The sequence below is a fragment of the Trachemys scripta genome, chromosome 2 (genome assembly GCF_013100865.1).
Source record: "Trachemys scripta elegans isolate TJP31775 chromosome 2, CAS_Tse_1.0, whole genome shotgun sequence".
NCBI classification, from domain to species: Eukaryota; Metazoa; Chordata; order Testudines; family Emydidae; genus Trachemys; species Trachemys scripta.
The window spans coordinates 87,984,824-88,005,960 of record NC_048299.1 but is presented as its reverse complement, the minus strand read 5'-3'; the positions used below and the strand labels follow the sequence as shown (position 1 = coordinate 88,005,960).

Sequence of the window (21,137 nt, the reverse complement as noted above, 5' to 3'; positions counted from 1 at the left end):
CCCTTGTGTCACACACAGCCTCCCCTTCCTGTCTTCGTGACTAGTTACTTCAAAGAAGTAAAAAACTAATATTAAAAAAGAGTGAGTCATTTTTGCTTAACAAGTAGACTTGCTATTTCAGAATGTGCCGCTACCTCATTTTGTTACCGACAGTAACTTGTACATGCCATCTTAGGAAAGGTGACACTATTAAAACTTGATCTGTTGCCCTGCAAGGCTTGTATAATAATTTTCTGCTCTGAATGAGAATATTTTTGAGAAGTGGTTTAATTTCCTGTGTCCCTTGAGTCCTATTGACTGCCTTTATTTTATTTTCAAAACCTGTTTACCAACACTTTTGAGTAAAATATTGGATTGCACTCAAATTGTTGGTCCTAGAGCAATGGGGTTAGGGCTTGTCTACACATAAAATTATTCCTGTTCCTGAATAAGTCCTGAATCCCATCCACAAAGCAGATTATACTAAACCAGAACAAGGAATTGTTAGGCTAGATCTACACAACAAAGTTTTGTTGTCCTATGTTGCTATGTTGGTCAGGGGTGTCACCTAACCGATAGCTATGCTGACAAAACCTCCAGCAGAGATCCGGCTATGCCTGGGGCGGGCAAACTTTTTGGCTGAAGGGCCACATCTGGGTATGGAAATTGTATGGCGCGCCATGAATGCCACGAAATTGGGGGTTGGGGTGAGGGAGGGGTGAGGGCTGCAGCTAGGGGTGCGGGCTCAGCGGTGGGGCCAGAAATGAGGATTTCAGGGTGCAGGAGGGGGCTCCAGGCTCAGGCAGGGGGGTGGGGGTGCGGGCGCCAGCTGGGGATGCAGGCTCTGGGATGGGGCTGGGGATGAGGGGTTGGGGGTACAGGAGAGTGCTCTGGGCTGGGACAGAGGGGTTCAGAGGGTGGGAGGGGGGGATCAGGGCCGCCCTGTCCGTAGGCACCGGCCCATGGCCAATGGGAGCTACGGGCGTGGCACTTGGGGTGGGGGCAGCCTGCGGAGCCCCCTGGCTGCCCCTGTGCGTAGCAGCCGGAGGGGGGACATGCCACTGCTTCCAGGAGCCACGGCACATGCAGAGTGGGGCAAGCCCCTGACCCTGCTCCCCGGCGGGAGATCGAGGGCCGGATTAAAATGTCTTAAGGACCAGATGCAGCCCCCGGGCCGTAGTTTGCCCACCCCTGAGCTATGCCGACAGAGGAGGGCTTCTGTCGACATAACTAAATATCACTTGTACAAGTGGTTTAGCCATGCTGGCAGTACAACTCCTTTTCTTGGTGTAAGCTGTGTCTACATTAGGAGGCTCAACTGGTATAGCTACAGCAGCAAAGCATTTGTAGTCTAGACGAGGTCTTATTCTGGAATGAGAGTGTCTACACGTTGAGTTATTCAGGAATAGCTATAGTGCTTTACATTCACACTCTTCCTTAATCTAAATTAACTTCCAAGTATAGACAAGCCCCCAGGTTATAATGGAGAGGTAAGACGCAAGCCTAGCTGCGTTACAAGTAATACTTTTTTCGAAGATGCCGGCAGATTAACATTGGTAGCGTTATGGTTAATCCTTTGTACTGAAAGCTTGAGAAGTTGGACTCAAAGTACTATTACACTGGTACTTGGTGGGCACAAAAATATGATTTGTGATAACTGCAGAATTGCTATTGCACAGATATATTGTTATATTGCAGGAGTGGCCAAACTTACTGACCCTCCAAGCTGCATACAATAATCTTCAGAAGTTGGATTCCCGCAAGACGTGCACAACCTGCCCCATGGGAGAGGCCTGCCCGGGTGTGGGCTTCTGCCCCAATGCCCATCCGTGGGGCTAAATCCCTTAAACCCCTCCCTCCCAGTCCTTTAGTCCCACCACCCCACCGCAGGTCAAAAGCCCCAAGCTTCAGTCTTGTAGGCGGAGAATGGGGGGTGTAAGCAGGGCCGGCTCCAGGCACCAGCTTAACAAGCAGGTGCTTGGGGCGGCCAAGGGAGAGGGGCGGCACCTGCGGCAATTCGGGGGCTGCAGGTCCCTCACTCCCTCTAGGAGCGAAGGACCTGCTGCTGAACTGCCGCCGTCAATCGCGGCTTTTTTTTCCAATTGCTGCCACCGCCGATCGCAATCACTGCTCTTTTTTTTTTTTTTTTTTTTTGCTTGGGGCGGCAGAAATGCTGGAACCGGCCCTGGGTGTATGGGTGGCTCCCGGAGCTGCCTTTTAACTGTAAAAGAGCCACATGCAGTTTATGAGCCACAGAAAACGCTTGGCAACTGCCTCACACCTTATTTAGTAGTTCTCACCTGTGCAATGTGGCTGTCTGAAGGGCTATCAGTCTCGTTTGGTAGCAGTTTACGTTCACTTTGAGAATGATTACACAAGGTGCAAGTCAGCACAGAATCAGGCTCATGATCTGTGCAGATAAGACTGACACTTCCTGAGCTGCTCAGTACTCCACTGTAAGCACAAGTACTTTATACAGGGCTTGAAATTAGTACCTTTCTTCCCTTGGCTTTTGAGTCATGGATTTGCTTCCCTCGCCTGGCCTCCTCTTGAGTTACAGCAATTATTGTCCCTGCAGCCTTCCCTCCATCCCAGGTATAGATCAACTGCCTTTCTGGTGCTGCCTTTGTGCTTCTATCCACCCCTTCTAGAATTGTCTTGAAGGGCAAGTGAATTTCCTCCAGACGCTATATTTGGTGAGCTGGTATCCTAGCCACTAGTGACAATTAACAGTTAATGTCCAACTCTGTCCATGTATCTTTTACCCTTACCACAGATCATATGACTCGATACATCCCCACCTATGCATTATAATGCTATCTTTGTGTCCACATGACAGCAAAAACACTTTTGAGTCACTAAGGCCTGGTCTACGCTAAACAGTTAGGTTGACCCAACTACATCGCTCAGGGCTGTGAAAAAATGTACACCACTGAGTGAGGTAGTTAAGCCAACCTCACCCCCAGTGTAGACCGCACTATGGTGACCGAACAACTCTTCGGTCAGCTTAGCTACCACCTCCCAGGGAGGTGGATTACTTACGCCATTGGGAGAATCCCTCCCATTGACGTAGGTGGCTGCAGCTGTGATGCTGTAGTGTTTGAAGTGTAGGCAAGCCTTTAGTTTAAAGAGTCATCAAAAGATCTCAGTAGCTTTCCATCACAGCATTATCATGCCTGGTGGGAATATATTGTTCCAGTGTGTATGTATGTGAATATAGAGCTGTCTGGGGGTGAAGGGGCTAGATGTCCAATTCCCATTAATTTTAATTTATTTTAATTGGAAATCCAAATTCCTTAGACAGCTTTAACAATCTCAGACACATCATGTATACATGTGCGAAGAGTGACATATTGTAACTAGTGTTTTTGCCCATAGTTGTTTCTCTAATGTAGACATAATAGTAACATGAGTGTGTGGAGAAAAAGGAGGGAAACATTCCTTTCATTTTCTTAGCAGGGAAAACCAAATATCTCGAATTGTTTCTTCAGTTTCATAATCATGAGAATGCAGTAAATTTTCAGGAAAGTAAAATGATTCACAGATTTTGCTCTGATATGCACAAAAAAAGTCTCAAATAATAAGATGGTTGACTGACTTTTCAGTAAGGGACCTATAGGTGCATCACATGCTGGGATTTAGGTGGCAAAGATCAAAGTTCAGAATGAATACCATCCAGTATTGCATCAACCGAGTGGTACAGCTTGCATCAACAGAGTGGTGTAATTTTGTTGATCTCAGTCTTCATTAAAATCTCAGTGTTAGCAGGATAGGAGATTATATTTACCTGAGTCTTTGATCATTAAAGAAAACCTATATCATCCTTATTGTGATGGCATACGCTAACAGCATCTTCATCAGGAATTAACACTAGATTGCTAAATCATTTTGCAAAGGCTGAAAGGGTCTGGTTGTGCCTCATGAGATGTAAAATAGTCCTGAAAGATCTTGGCACAAATGTGTATAGAAAAAGATCCTTCTTCCTACTGATTCAATATGAATGAAGCACTGGTGGGATGAGATTTTGTATTAGATGGCATATGCTATTTATTCTCTTGGATTACTGTTCTGGACAAACCTGGATTTCCATGAAGTTTCTTGCAGCCATTATACTATCTGCCTCTCTTAATGGTCTGAGTGTATATGTCTGTGTGAATGTATTAGTATAAAATAATGAAACTAAGTTTATATTTTGCTTGGGAATTTAAGTTAATTCCACCTGCAAAGGTTAACCATTTTTTGTAAACTTAAAAAAAAATAAAAAAATGAATCGATGATCCAGGCTTTAATACACTGCTCAAATCTTAACTTGCCAATTAATTATTCTTGGGACTGCTTTCGTTGCTTAGCTGTTCTATTTCTGATGCTCATCTGTTAAGCTTACCAGTGGCTGTTCAATACTTTGATAATATTATGCTCCTACTGATGTATGTTTATGTTGACATGGATTTTATTTTTTATTTCTACTTGTGTAGTTCCAACATTAGAGCTCTTTTTGCCTCTCCGGTAATTATTTGAAGTGCTATAGTGACACCTAGTGGGGCAGGATGAGAATTTTGTAGTTAACAAGTGTTAGCTTTAACTTCCAAAGTTTCAGAGGAATGCAGACTCATTACATGAAGCACTGTTTATGTTTTTCATTTTGGGGACCAGTCCCTTCCACCATCCACGCAGGCGCAGCCGGCACTGGATTCGGCAGAACTAGTATGGTTTTGGTGATCATGCAGGATTCTTAGAGCCTATGTTGGAAGGATGCTCCCTCCATTTGTGCCACACAGCAGTGGTTTCTCTCTCTTCTGTGGGTCCTTGCAATCTGGCAGACAGGTTTTTTGGAGGTAGGGGCTGGTAGATTCCACCTACCACTGGGGATATTGCAATTGTAAGGCTGAATTCTTTCCTCTAATCCCAGCAGGTTCTCTCCTGTACACACAGCTTGGTTACTCAAGCTAGAGGGTTTCCCTCTTAGGATATGTGAGTACTGCGGCTGGGAGGTGTGCTTTCCAGCTCAGGTAGACAGACTTGCACTAGCTTAGTTTGAGCTAGCATCCTAAAAATAGCAATGTGGACGTTGCAGGACAGGTGGTGTTGCACCTGAGTCCGAGCTCGGGAAGCCACTCAAGCTTGGACTCAGGAAAGCTAACCCAAATTAACTAAAGGTGTGAATTTAAAGTAGAGTAGTTAAATCCTATTAAACCCCTGTGCAGACACTCATTCAGAATTAGGGTGTCATTAAATTGGTTTAACTTTAAGCTAAATGAAGCTACTATGTTCAATATGAATTTTGCTTGCTTTTTTTTACTCAGAAATGTCAAATCTGATCTTTTGTGATTTAGTGGAGGACTTCTTGGAGATGTGTGTTACAAGAGCTCACACCTTAATTGGAGAGGCAGGTGTACTGAATCTTTAACAACTGTATCTTTCTCCCAAGTGCCATTTAGGCATTGGCATTGAGTAAGTGTTACCAAAAGCAAACAAATAAACAAACAAAAACCAAAAAAACAACAAGAACAAAAAACCAAACCCCAAAGAACTTTAAACAGAGTGACCTAAATAGCTCTTCTAATTGTTCATCTTCCACTTTTTTGTGATGTTAAAATTTCACGAGCTCTCCAACTGCTATAGAGTCTCTCAGGGTAGATAAGATGTGGATTTCTACAATAAAAAGGAAGCAGAATATTGCCTCTACGTTTTTCTGTGTCAACAATCTACCAGAATTTATTTATACAACATAAAGAAGCAACAGAAGGATACAATCTTCTTTTATATTTTCTTATGGCAAAGGCCTTTACATTTAATGTAGCCTAGATTTACTAATCATTTATAATAGATTGCTGTAGCGATGCCAGCATAATCCTCTAGTGTAAACATAGCCTATATTGATGGACGGGGTTTTCCATCAGTGTAAGAACACCACTACCCGAGAAGCAGTAGGTAGGTTGATGGTAGAATGTGTCTACACTGGGTGTTAAGTCAGCATAGTTACATTGGGCACTGCTGACTGATTCAGCTATGTCAACCTAAATTTTAAGTGTAGACCAGGCCTTGGGAATGTAAGGGATTCCAAAATCTTTCCCTTCACAGATGTTTACCTGAACTCTGCATTGGTTTCCATCTTTAAATAGTATTTAGAATATTACTTGTTCACAAAACTAAGAAGTTGTAAGATATTTCTTTAATTTTACAATGTCACTGCAATAGGATGGAGCCATTTAGATTTAGACCAATGGAGCTATGCTGTCTCTTTTTTTAATTGTGTAGGTGAAGTCCCCCAGCTCTGAAAAAGCACTTAATATTTAACAGGACAAAAAGTTGTCCAAAGCAAGCACATGTAAGAGATGCAAGATGGACCTAAAAACTAATGTCCTTCAAATATTTCAACCTAAGGCTGTAATAAAGATAGAAGTTTTATATTTTTGGATAAGTTAAAATACCACTTAATGCTAGATTAACACGGAAGTCCCCAATTTTTCCAGTAAACAATGAATGCTAGTTGCAACAGTGATCCTTCCTATAGACTTTGTCTCATTCCTCGGTATCAGGTTCATCCTCCCTTTTGAGCAGATGATAACCAATTTGTCTTAGTTGGTGCAGGATTTGTAAAACAAAACAAATATACCAGTAAGGATTATGAATCAAATTTCCCTTAACTGCCACCAGGATATTGGGCTCATTTCTGAATGGTGCTGACCATGTTGGCCTGATCCAGCAAAGCTCTTAGGCATGTGCTTAACTTTTAGTGCTTGAGAAGTCACACTGAAGTCAATGGGAATGCTCTTGTGCTTTAAGTTAATCACATGCTTCAGTATGTTGCTGGATCAGTGGCAGAGTGCTCAGTACCTTGAAGGATCATGTCACCTCATTTAGGATCTAGTTCTGCCACGACCACTCGTTCTGAGTAGTCCCTTACTTTATGAATGGCCCCTCTGAAACCAATAGGGCTGCTGATGCACCCAGGCCTTGACTGCACACAAGTTAACTGGCTTAACTTAAATCAGTTTTTAAATTGAAAGTTAAATGGGACAAAATCCTGTGTAGACACACTTATTTTAGTCTGGTATTTGGGTTAAGTTTAACCCTGTTCCTAATTGACTTACCATGAATTGATATAAATTAGATTGATATTAATTCAGTTTACAAATGTCCACACAGCCTTTTGCTCTGGTTTCACTAAATCCACTTTAAATTGCGTCTTCAGTTAAATTGGTGCAACTTTGCAGTGGACAACTCTTGAGGTGCTACTCAGCAGGAGTAAGGGTGGTAGAATTTTGCCTATGAGCAACCTAAATAATGACTTCCTTCTGTAAATAGATTTTAAATATTAATTATTGGAAAAGTTGCTGCACAACACAGGTAGTCTCTTTCTAAATACTTCCTCTATTTGTCTCCTGTGAAGAGAAGGAATTAACAATTCACTAACTTTCTGTGAACACACCTGACACATTGGTATAAAAGCGAGATGACATTCAAATGGGAGTGTCCACTTCATTTGCTAAAGGAGGACTCAGCTTGATTTCCTCCCTCAGCTCTAAAAATGTGGACTAAAAGAGAGGTTTAATCTGCACTGGGTGATTTTCTTGGCCTTTGCATGAAGTTTTCTCACAAATGAGAGTTGGTCTCTTCCAGGAGATAGTCTTTGATGCCAATGCTAATGTGTTGTGGAGTATCTTGGTTGCATGGCCTCTTTTGCTCTGCTTTCTACCTCTTAACACGTCTCTGGCTTTTTTGTCTTGCCTTTCTAAGAGCTTCCTGCCACTGTTCCCTTTATCGTTGCCCTGCTGCATTACTGGTAACTGTTGTTATGACTCCTGTCTCTTCCAGCTTTGGAGATATGTTGTCCTTTACACTGACTGCATTTGTTGAGCTGATGGATCATGGGATTGTATCATGGGATACATTCTCGGTGGCATTCATTAAAAAGGTAAATTTCTATCTTACAGTGCATGTTTTTAATGTCGGTTTGTGTGTTTAGTTTTAAGCATTTGGAGAGAAATGTTCTTATTCAGGTAGATAGTAATCAAGTCAGCAAAATATGTCTCTGAAAGTGTGTGTGGGGGATGAGAGAGAAGGGCTGTTTCAGACTAAATTTTTTGTTGTTGTGGAGCCTGAACCTACTTCTACTGAAGTCTCACGGTTGTTGACTTCAGTGGAACAGGATCAAGTCTGTGATGCCTTTCTTAAGCTTTACATACATGACAAAATGATATTGATTTATTAAATGGGTTTAGAAACTGACTTTAGTTAAATTGGTTCCTTATGTGGACTCTCATTTTGGCTTAATTGTACCTTATATCAACTTAGTGTAAGCTGAAGTTTAAACTTAAGACAAGGCCTTCCTTTGGCTTGAACCAAGAACAATGACAGAATGTTTCCTTTTTTGTTTGGTTGTATTGTACACTGAAATGAAAGGACTCTGAAGAATGGGTTTGTAACTGGAAACCTTGGCTTTTCCGCCAACATCATTTATACAATAAAATATATTACTTCACCCACCTTCTCTCTCTAAAGTGAGTTAAAAGTAGCTTTGGGACCTACACCTGCTCTTGAGTCACCCTGCTAATTTCTCTTGTTTTATAATCAAATGTTCTTGTTTTAAATGTTTTTTCTCTCCCCACACAAACCAGGAAAACTGATGATATAATAGAAACAGTGACACTGATTATACAAAAGTACTGTTAAATGCACAAATTAAACAAACTGGAAAAAAAGCGTGTTTTCCCCCTCTAATCTTTTTCATTTATAGTAATCGTGTGTTGCTTAAAATATTAACACCTTAAAAAAAAAAAAAAAAAAAAAGAAAGTAGAGCTGTTTTTTATTAAGATGACATTGTCTCATGAAAAAGATACTATTGGGATAAACTTGACCCAAAATAATCTTATAAAAAGACTAAAAATGAATAGTAATATTTTCACAAAATAATAACTGTAGCAATAATATTAAAATATCTCATGGAAACTTTTCTTTCTTTCTTAAAGACATTTCCCTGCAGTGTCTGCAATCTAAATTTGGTTAGAAAATGACTATTGCCTAAGTGAAACTGACAAGTTTAGTTCCACTGTCCAAGCTGAAAGAATCAATACAAAAACAGGAAATAAGCAGAACAGTGAAAAGAGAACTAGAATTTAAAAAATCAATTTTCATAATCAAAACTATTATTTGTGAGCAGTCAAGACATTTGATTTTTAAAAATATGGGCTCCAACATGTGCTCTTTTGCACTCATGTAACTTCATTAAAGTCAGTTGGGTTACATGGTTAACCCAGAACAGAATTTCTGTCACTTATCACCTGATAGTGTCACTTTTGAGCAAGGTGGAGTGTCCTATTTAAGTGTCTGGGACATAGATATTTACAGACAGATTTCCAAACAGTTATTGAATATGTCTTACTGCATATCTTTTTCTGTTTTTAAAAAATCTTATAGGTTTGATAGTTTTATTTTACATTTTTCCACTATAAAGAATAGAATGCAACTGTTTTGTAACAGACTTATATAAGACACGTCCTTTGTGTTTGGAAGAGCCCACTAACAAATGAGTACAAAGCCCACAAATGCTATCTTGTCAACCAAATAAAATTAATTTCTTATCCAACCTCTTCCTTTGCCCTGCAGGATACAAAGTAATTACAGGAAAAGCTAGCAAGTGCACTGCCTGATATTGGTATGTCTGCCGTGTATTCTGGGCCCAACATTCCTAATCGGTAAATGCCCTTGGGCAACCTATTAAAAATGTGTTCCTGCCTAGTGAGGCACCTAACTCAGCCATCCTGGCAAGGAGAAGGAAGAAAAGAGTGAACAGAGAAGGGATCAATAGAAAGAATAAGGAAGAATGGGAGAGGGGAGAAAATAGAAAAGAAGGAGAAAAGCAGAGATGCAGGAAAGGTGCATAGTTACGACCCAGCCGTGCAATGTATTATGTGCATATGGACCTCTGCACCCATGTGGAGCCCCCATCACCTTCAGTGCATGCCAGGGATCAGGGCTAGGGCCTTCCTTCTCTCTCATGGGAATCTGTTGCTTCACTAGCACCAGCCAGACCCTTTGAAGTTGCTGGTGGGCTGGCGTGACCACTGACAGTGCAGATATGGGGGCTGAAGATCTACTGCTAAGCTAGGGGGGCACGTCAGCCCTGCCCCTGTGAAGAGCTTTTCTCTACTAGACGGAGGCAAAGCTGGAAGGGAAAAGTTAAAGTGAAAAAACATCTAACTTCAAAGGCAGAAGCCTCAAGAAAACTTAGAGGAACCTCTACATTGTCTTAGTCATGTAGAATGAACAACAAGCTAAATGCAATGCAAGTTCCAACATCTGAATGCATACGGTTGCATTGAAATAGGTGTCATTCAAACTGGTATTAAAAGAATAATTCATATTGTCCAAATAATGTTTTCAAAGAAATTAATTTCAGTGGGAGAGAAAAATGTCTTTTCCTTATACTATATTTATAATGTGTAAGTTTTTATACCAAGAGAAAAAATAGCCTATATAATATAATTTTTCACCATCTTTTATACTCTGCATATGGCTTTCTTCCAGTACTGGCTGTCAGCAACAGTCCTTTCCCTCCTGCCTGCTGTCTTCCCTCACACTGCTGACACTGCAGTTCTTTTAGGTTGAGGTTTTCAAAGCCACCTAAAGGATTTGTATGTACAGTTCTCATGATGATCAATGGTATTTGTGTGTCAAAATCCTCTAGGCATCTTGGGAAAATCTCAGCCTATTCAAGACATTTTAAACAACTTTTAAGCTATAAATATCATGCCTGTTTCATAACTCTCTGTAATGCAGATGCCCTTGATCACGTTGAATTGTTTACTCTCCTTTTCTAAAATTTGCTGCACGGGAAGAGGATGGCACCAGGAAAAATAGCTGTCTTTTTTACTACATACAGTTTGTTGTTCGCTAGTCAAATGCAATAATAACAGTCCTCTATTTGAAAATAAGATAATAACTTGAAAAACTTATTCTGCAGGAGGACTGGCATTTGAACCACACCATATCAGCTCCTTCAATATCTATACTGACATCAAAATGTTCCAGGCAGTAACTAATGAACAGATTGCTGTTTAAAGGACCTGATGCTTTTTGCCTTCTGTCACAGTTCTGTTGCAATTAAAGTTGCCATTTGTTTTTCCCCCTTCTATTTGGTGATGGGACGAAAGCCCTGATTTCCTGTGTCCTCTTAAACAAGACATTTAGGACCTGATTCAGCAAGGCACTTCAGCACCCCAGTGGGGCTACTCAAATGCTTAAAGTTATGCACGTTTTTAAGTGCCTTGATTAACTGGGACTTCAATCTCCATGCCTCAGTTTCCCTTAATTCACCCATGAGCTAGGCAGAGCTGGGAAATCTTTTATGGAAATTTAAAACCAGTTGAAGTGTGTGTGTGTGTGTGTGTGTGTGTGTGGAGTTTCCATGAACATTCACTGCTTTGTACAAAATGTTTCATTTCAGCAAAATTTTTGATGACTGCAGCATATGACTGGTCTGTAAGGATGTGTCTTACACTGCACTCTTCTTTGGGTGGCATGTAGTGTACCTATGCATGTAGTGCACCAAGCATGGATATAAATAGCAGTGTAGATGGTGAAGCATGGCTTAAGCAAGTTGAGTAAAGATACGTGTGAAGGGTGTGCGTACGTACTCGAGTACATACCCACACGATTCTCTGTTCCCCCAAGCAGTCCTTCCCATGTACACTGCTATTTTTAGTGTCCTGCTGACTCCCTGTTACTGGAACCCTTCCTCTGCCCCAGGGAAAGACTCCAGCAACCTTTCCCAGCTGTCTCTCCCCTGCCAGAGCTTTTCCTCACTGCAGTGAAGGGCTCTGGGAGTGGGGAGCTGCTGAAGTCTTTCTCCGCTGCCAGAGACTTTCACTGACACTTGTAGCTACACACCACAGTGTGCTTTCTGCTGCCAGTGGTGTGTAGTGTAGATGCAGCCTCTGTGTGCAAACCATTCTGTTATGCTCTGGCTGCACATTTGCAACAATGAAAAGGGATTCTGGCTGGGGAGCAGAAGAGTAGTTTTGGTTAAGGTAGGGTTACCATATTTAAGGTTTTAAAAAAGAGGACACTCCACGGGGCCCTCGCCCCGCCCCTTCCCTGCCCCAACTCCACCCCTTCCCCAAAGTCCCTGCCCCAATTCCGCCCCCTCCCCTCCCCGCCCCCCCCCAACTCTGCCACTTCCCCAAAGTCCCCGCCCCAACTTTGCCCCCTCCCCTGAGTGCCCCGCATTCCCCCTCCTCCCTCCCAGCCACACGAAACAGCTGCCCGAGCGCTATCGGTTTCATGGTTTGCCGGGCAGTCCCCAGACCTCCAGACCCTGCGCCCCCGGCTGGGCGCTTCCCCTCCCGGGCTCCAGCTGCGCTGGGGAAGCGCCTGGCCGGGGGCGCAGCAGGTCTGGAGATCTGGGGGCTGCCCGGCAAACCGTGAAGCTGGTAGCGCTCGGGCAGCTCGGCTCTTCAGCTACACAGAGCTGAGGTGTCTGGGGGGAGCAATAGCAGCCGCAGCCGCAGCAGGGAATCCGCCTGCAGCTCGCAGCCTGCCGGAGCCGCTCAGGTAAGCCGGGGACTGGGGCAGGGATGCCGGCATTTTCCAGGACATGTTTGGTTTTTTGGCAATTCCCCCCGGACGGGGATTTGAGGACCAAAAAGCCGGACATGTCCAGGAAAATCCGGACGTATGGTAACCCTAGTTAACGCATTGTCTACAATGGGATTTCAGCCACCAGTGTAGCTGCACCAGGGGGCCACTTAGGGATTTGGGGCAAAATCAGTACTTGGTCCTGCTAGTGAAGGCAGGGGGCTGGACTCGATGACCTTTCAAGGTCCCTTCCAGTTCTAGGAGATGGGATATCTCCATTAATTTAAAGCCCTAATATAGATGTGATTTACACCAGTGAAGCATGATTTCCATTGGCACATTTTACCCAGTTTGAAACCATGCATGGTAAGCGGGACCCATGTAAATCATAATATACCAGTGTAAATCATGTCTATTCTAGGGGTTTGCACTGATGCAGCTGCACTGATGGCTGAAATCTCAGTATAGACAAAGGCTAGCTCTCTTCTGTTGCTCCTACTCTTGTCACTTGATTATACTTTCCACAACTTACCCCTGTGTTCACTTCTCTGCAATGTTGATCTTTGTATCCTGGCTGCCTGACTTAAATTCCATCATATGCATCCCATGTTCCTCTTGCTTTAATGCAAAGTAGGTAAAAATATGGGCATTCAGCTTAGTGCCTTTCAGTAAAAGAACTGTGGGGATATTTAAGTTCACAACAGACATTTGGACCAGTGGTCACCCCACTGACTACTGATTGAGGAACACCCACTGTGTCATCTGCAGGAGCACAAACTCATGCAGCGAGTAATGGGGTAGAGGGTGGGAGTGGGAGACTGTAGCAGGAGCAGCAGCATAGTAGATTTTTTTTCTTCTCTTTGTTTCGATGCCTACAATGCACACAATAATCCTGTACAAAAATAGCTGCTTTCCTCCTTCTGCTTCCACTCAAAATTTCACAAGCACAAAACTTAAGGCTTTATCAATGCTATAGCTTTTAACCATGATTTTGTAACTGGTTAGAGACACAATCACCTTAACAGTTACTGCTTGTAAGATTCAGTTTGTCCCCATGGAGCAATTTTTTGGCTATCAAAACAACTTTGGTGCATCTTCAGGTATCATTCTGCTTAATCATGCTTATGTCCGTGCATTCTGGGAAAATCTGGGCTGTTCTCCCATAGGTCCTCAGCAGAAGGCAAAGTTCCTAGAGGACATGTACACAGTACATCAGCAGCATGCAGGATGATGCAGTCTAACACGTTCTGCTGCAGAGCCACACTGGTTACATAGGTATGGGGAGGGGTGTGATAGCCACTCTGCAAAAACAGTGTGCGGAGCTGGTTACAAGAAGACAACTGTGTGTTGACCTCCACCTGCAGTAGGGATGAAACACTTATTAGCTGACAGTAGTTACTAGGAGTTTTTACCATCATGCACGTGGAAGCAAACCACGTTTAGAGCCAGCCATGCTGGCTCAATTAAAAATTGTAAGATGGAGATAGGTTTTGAGTGAGGTTGGTTTTCTTTTGCACTGGAAGTCATGGGATGATAGAGAGAAAACATGTAGATTATGCTAGAGGAAGGCAGTTTTCACTGGGAAGATTGCTGCTGCTTTAGTCACTTCTGCCCAGCTGTTGTTTTACCAGTGAGCCAAAGGAGAGCTCTGTGTAAGCTCGAAAGCCTGTCTCTCTCAGCAACAGAAAGTGGTCCAATAAAAGATAAAAAATGCCCAAGCTGGATTATTACGTTAGGAAGGATAAAATATTCCTCCCCCGCTCTTTCCAAAACATCCTCTTACAATTTTTCAGTGGTGATTTCATACAACATGTGATGTTTGAACATTGGCCAGATACTTAGCTGGTGTAAATTGGTATAGCTCCATTGATTTAAACAAATCTATACGAGTTCACATCATCTGAGAATCTGGCTCATTATTTGCTTCAATGTATTCTGATGTTAATAAACACAACTGGTTGATACTTTCCTAGTATTCATTTATGCACATCTAACAACTAGCATCTCCACAAATTGTCCCTTCTGCTTTTGAATCCAGCCTTTCCCCCCTTCCCTTTCCCTGTGCATGTAAACAAGATATGAATTAATCAAATGTTTAAATTTGTAGATAGCAAGTTATGTGAACAAATTTGCGGCGGACATCTCTATCTTGCAACGGTCATTAGCAATCCTGGAGTCTATGGTGCTCAATAGCCATGAGCTGTACCAGAAGGTAGCCCAGGAGATCACAATTGGCCAGTTAATCCCACATCTTCAGGGGTGAGTATCCTAGATAATGACTTGAACGAGCACTGTGTTTAAAATTAGAGTTGTAAAGAGAACAGCTTTTACATATAGTCTCTGAGATAGATTACATTCAGCCTCAGCTAACAATGGCCGAACAACTTGTAATGAATGTTGTGGTATTGTCCATGGTATATCACCAGTTCTGGCTAAACTGGTTGTGTAGTAGCTTCTATATGGCTGAATGGAAGGGGGGGAATGGAGCTGACACCCCATTAATGGTGAGTACTGTTAGGATGCAGATGGATTCATTTGTGTACCATTGTTGGAAAAGTAGTAGGGTAGAACAGCATCCCTTGCTGAGGGTGAGGTTGGGAAGGAAAAATTTCTTAAATTGAAAGTGCTTTGGATAAATAATGGTTGGATGGCTAGGCAAAAGCTGTATACAGTAATACTGGGTGTTAGATAAATTCAGGAGCTTTCTATTAATTTAAAATGTGTATTACATACAAATACTTTAATCCTTGATTAGCAGGCTTATTTACTGAATATTTTGTGTCTTCAGCTTAATTTTCTGTTCTCAGATAACACAATAAGAAAAAAATCATTTCTAAAGCTTGTATCCATATACCATCTGCCATAATTATTACAATCATGTTCCACACAGGACAGATCAAGAAATCCAAACCTACACGATTGCAGTAATAAATGCACTTTTCCTTAAAGCACCTGATGACAAGAGGCAGGTGAGTTGTTGGTTTTTGTTGTTCATCTGCAGACCTATAGCAGAGTCTGATTACTTTTGGCAGCTTATCTACATCTCTATGGTCTCCCTTTGCACTTTTGTTACCATTGACTAGAGCTGATATGGGACCTGCTTATCGTACACTGGTGTACTTCCATACAGTTTAGTTTCTGCCTTACACTGGTGTAAATGAGAGGTGAATCAGGCCTGTTGAGCTTTTCTGATGTAATTTAGCTTCAGATAAACTGTATTGACTGTGTTAGGAAACTGCACTCTTTGGTGTTTGCATTTACTGCTGTGGTTATGTAGTGCATTGAAATTTTTGCCAACCCACTCTGTAACATCATACTTTTTTTTTGTAAACTGTTTTTTTTCAGATTGTTGTTTAAAAGGGGAATTCCTTTTTTATATCATAGCTCGAAAACAAAATGTCTATGTGTGAGTTGCTTAACTGTAATAATGTTCCACTTAGCTAACTTAGTGCTAAAATTCCACTTAGCTAAAATTCAGAAGCCTCCAATGGAAATATTTCAAGACTGCTGCTCCATGTTAAACGGAGATGGAGTGTAATGTCTGGTATGTGGGAGCAGTTGCATTACGTTTATTAAGATATTAGCCTGGGCTACTAGATACTTTTCTTAGAATTTCTCCCCAGTGGTAGTAATTGCAGGAACTCTGGTGGAGACACATCACTGGTATCTGATGTGAAGGTGCTGCTTGTTCAACACTGTTGAAACTCAGGCCAATTATTTAAGTGCCAAAATACTAGAAAGAGTCAAAAAATCATTTTTTATAAGAAGTGGATTTTTCAATGTAACTTTCATGGAAAGTTTTTTGTTTCCTTCATTTTTTAACTTAATTTAATGTCTCTGTTAAGTCAAAAGAAAAGTTGCTGCATGCTTCTGAAATCAGCTCTCCTATAGTTGAAAGGCACTGAGTATCTCAAAGTGCTTTGCAGACGCTAATTAAGCTTCACAACACTCCTGTGAGGGTGCTAAGGGATACATAGGAATCATTTCACCCACCATAATTGCTGCCACGCTTTGTAGTGGATCCTTGCTGTCTTTAATATTACATAATAGAGAGAGAAGAACACCACTGCAACCTAATGAAACTGCAGAGGGAGATTCTGGTAGATAGAAAATAATTACCTGACTAGACATTTGGCCAGGAGGCTGGGGTTAACATCCCCACTTGGAGAAAATTTCCTGGGGTCTTTAAAGTGGTTAAGTGGTCAGAACCTTGACCCTTTATGTGTTGTGGTTAAGTATTAGTCCATATATCCAGGAAAGGGAAAGTTTCTATTAACTTTAACGTAGGTTTAAAGGCTAACCTTGATTGCATTCTACATCTCTGAGGCAAAATAATGAGGTTATGCAATCATAGTTCATTTAATTGTTTTGCTGCTTGGACTTGGATTTCCAGGTCCAGTTGCCGTTGCTGATAGTTGATGTATGTGAAGTAGTGAACTGAAAAATCATATTGTCAAAACCAGACCACACTGGGCATAATAGTACAAAGAATTTCACTAACAATTGTGAAGAATGTGGCTTGGAATTTACACCTGGGTTCACGATGTGATGCTATATTACTTTTATATCAATAACACAGCAGGTGTAGTGCTGTGAACTGGAAAGTGTGGAAAACTTATGATTGCCAGAATTTGCACTGCAAACTCCTCAAAGGGACCATACAATTTTATATAAAAATCCTGCACAATGCCCGAGGCTTTGGCAAACTCCCATAAGCTGCAGTATGAGGATCCAACTCTGTTTAGTTGACTACACTGTAATAAAAAAATATAGCTAACTTTCTAGTAGTGACTTGTGACTATCCTATTTTCTTTTGTCTGGCTCTGTAATGTAAAGAAACAAAGTTTTTGAAAGGAAAACTCCCTTGTTACTTTACTCCTATCAGGGATAATGCTGGACAATGGTTATTTAAAAAAAAAAAAAAAAAAGAACTTTGTCGCAATAGCAGAAGAAAGCCAAAAGTGTTTGAGGCACAAAATGACACATTTAAAAAACTCTTTTGAAATGTATAGTTTTGTTTGTTAGTTCCAGTGTATTAAGAAGTGATGCTGAAGATTACTATGGAGAACTTTGTCTAATCTTGTAATAATGAAAGACCTCAAGAATTTATTTCTAAAATGTAGGCCACTCGGTTGGAGTAAATCTGTGCAGCTCTGCTGGAATCAGAGAGTGATTTTCTTCAGTAAGAATCATTTTTGTTAATGGACCATAACCCATTGTAGGAGGGACAAACAATGATCCGAAAGGAGGTCCCAATAAAAGTAACATCTCAGTTGTGTTACATCGGGAAACTAAAAGATTCGAAGGGCAAAGTGGACATGCTGCTATCCCACTTTTTTAAATGATTCCATGATTTTTCCTTTGGATGGAGAAGGGATTCTTCCATGTATTCCTCATGGAAGGAGTAATTGTTTAGAAATAGAAATAAATATAATAGAAATAAAAATAAAGCTCTAACAAAGATTCTCTGGTCTTCAATCACTTTTTTCCCTTCTCACCTCTGCACTCTGACCTAATACCATTAGCTTGATGTAGCGAACACTGTTAACATCCTTGATTGTCCTTTGCCTGTAAGTTAACACTTTCTTTCTGTGTTAGAGCAAGTAGGTTCTCTTCTAATAGTGCCAGAGCCAGCCTTTGTTTATGCTGCTTCTGCCTTGCTTACGTATCCTTTCTGCAGTTATCCATTTCTTCTCATATTTTATTTCAGTCATAATTTTTCCTGTTTTCTGTGTTCTTGCATAGATTTTTAATATAAACATACAACTTGGCTAGCTTTTATTAATATTTATTCTTGCAAACCCATTTGCAAAAACTTTTTTAGTTTTTCTGAATATGAGCAGTATTTTGAATCAATTATAATGGCACAGAATCACAATGGATTATGATTAAGATAGTTTCTTTGAACTATAAAACATTAGAACTGATGTAATATGTTGTGCTATATTATGTAAGACAATGTCAGATGAGCTAATAATAGCAATAGACAAAATTTACAGCAGTGGCCCAAAATATGCAATGCTAATACCAGTGTATAGGTAGCTATGCACAAGATTTTACCCATGTAATTTAATAGTATATTTTTGAATGAAATTTTAGAGTGTGAGAGTGTGTGTGTGTGTGTGTGTGTGTGTGTGTGTGTACAAAGATCAAAGAGCTGCAAATGTATATATACAAACAAGAATAAAGGGAAAATAAGAGTTTTACAGTTCTGTTGTCTAGATACTTCTGCAATGGCAACTTTATAAATACTAAGACCATTACAACACATAAAGGTCCAACAGCTAAATAGCTAAATATGCAGCTAAATAGCTGAGATTGGATGGTTTTGCTTAAGAATGGATGTTGAATCAAAGATGTGTGCTTGGTGGTTACTGAATGGTTAAAGATAAAAATAGAAGTTAAATTAAAACATAAAGTAATATAACATATATGGAGATATACCTATCTCATAGAACTGGAAGGGACCTCGAGTCCAGCCCCCTGCCTTCTCTAGCAGGACCAAGTACTGATTTTTGCCCCAGATCCCTAAGTGGCCCCGCCAATGCTCAAACCACTGAGCTATAGATTTTAACGGAGGGTCCCTGTCTAAGACCCCCACCAACATGGAACAGTTTTTAGTGGGGAGAAGTTTGATTTGCAGTGATGATACAGTAACTCGGGCTAATTGTTGACTTTAAGGTAAGGCGTTAGTTTTCAGCTGTTTTAAAGTCTAATACACATATGCACATCTTGATTCACTACGACTTATTTTCAAAGTCCCAGTTAGCAGGTAGAAACATATGCGACTTCCTCCTGTCTTTCTCTGCTAGAATACTTGTATGTTAAATACTTTCCCCATATTATATATATTGGGTCTCAATCACTGTTCCATCCTTTTATCGCTATTTTTGGATAGCCAAAATGTTCTGCTCCCTGGTAGAAACTGTATGGCCTCCAGTCCCTTCATTTTCTTTGTTCCTTTTTGTCATTTTCAGAGTGGTCTGAATTTAAACAAAAATAAAAGATCAGCTGAGGCAGTCACTGTGAGGCCTCTCATTTAATTTCTTAATGAGAAATACTGCTGATATTCAGTACTAAAACACACCCAGGAATGAATGTAGAGTTCTTCTCACAGCTGCACTGAAATACATGCTTTTAGCTAAATCTTTGTGTTTTACCAAAACAGGAGATGGCAAACATTTTGGCACAAAAACAGCTTCGGGCTATCATCTTAACAGTAAGTATTAGTATAAAGTTCCCAAAGATTTTATTTACCAGCACAGGGGGAAAAACACATGTTGCCATTTTGGTGGATGTATGTTGTATATTATTCGTGTTTATGGTCTTTTAGTTGTTTTTGTATTTCCACATGTTTTGTGGCTTGCTAGATAAGGTAGTTCTGCTGCTGAATGAACTCAGAATTGACTGTCCAAAAGGGAAAAGAGGTTATTTCCCCAATGCATAAATTGTCATTTCTCTACCAAGATATAATAATGAATAAATGCAGTATTTGGGGCTCCCTTCCTTTGGAGAAAATGAGCATTAGCTTGCAGACTAGGAGGGATTTGAAAAATCTGCAGTGGCCTTGATTAGTAATGCAACCCAAACTTTAGGGTTGGGAACTTTCTGTCAAGCAAACAATGTACACGGTGCTGCATGGCTCTCAAAATCAGCCCCTATGCCTGTTTGTGCATCATGTGTATAGATGATTTTACAATATGAAAACTCTTTTGTGTCCACATATCTTGAGATTTTAAATGGGACACAGTTTGCCAAAGTTAGATTATTGCTGGTAATAAATAATTGTATGGAAGATGCACAAGACATGTTTCAAAGTGGACTTAAACGTAATAAAGAGCCTTCTCCTTCGCCTTCTCCCATTGAGGACCAGGGGAGTTTTGTCACTGACCATAGTTAGAGCCAGATCAGGGCTCTTCTAAACTGTACTAGTGTAGTATCTGACATGACATAGATGTGAGCATTAGGCAGATTTGGCAATCTGGAGATCCTGCCCCCCCCCCCCCCTCTCTTTTTCTTTAAATGATCAGTGTGGAAAAAGCAGACTGTTTCAGTTTCAAAGGCTATATTTTCCTTCCTAAATGGCTGTATACATAGTAGGCTAGATTTTGACCCCTGCTGTGAAATTTACATGAGTAACAATCCCAGATACTCATTCCCTGGCATAAATGTTCCAATGCCATGTAGCAGAGGATAGCAAACATCCTATTTAGCGCTGCCACTGAGTAGCACCGTCTTGGTGGTTATGCCCATTTCTCTCCTTACGCACTACTGGGCTAGTGACCCTCTACAGAAACCTTTGGGATGAAGATCGTATCAATCTAGTTAGCTTCCGTGGCATTTTTGTGTACCTCAGTGACTAGAAATTATCCATCATTTTGGCACCTGCATTGTAACTTTGGTGACTTCTCTATTGTTTATGGGCATTTCATTCTAATTTTAATTAATTTTAAACCATTTTCCTCATATAGAATGAGATCATCTGGTAGAGAGGTAGGAGTGTGGTTCATTTGTAATTGATTCCCTTGCAGCAACTGGCTTACTATGACAGCTGTATCAGCAGCATGAATACTCTTCT

The 21,137-nt window shown here is 41.0% G+C and overlaps 1 protein-coding gene across 1 annotated transcript in view; it reads left to right on the top strand.

Moving 5' to 3' along the window:
* ELMO1 (engulfment and cell motility 1) overlaps positions 1-21,137 on the top strand; it is a 322,852-nt gene that overhangs the window by 29,679 nt on the left and 272,036 nt on the right. Inside the window, exons 4-7 of the mRNA XM_034761212.1 lie at positions 7,798-7,897; positions 14,667-14,818; positions 15,450-15,528; positions 19,728-19,778. Coding sequence (XP_034617103.1) covers positions 7,798-7,897; positions 14,667-14,818; positions 15,450-15,528; positions 19,728-19,778 — 382 coding nt within the window. The remainder of the gene's footprint in view (positions 1-7,797; positions 7,898-14,666; positions 14,819-15,449; positions 15,529-19,727; positions 19,779-21,137) is intronic.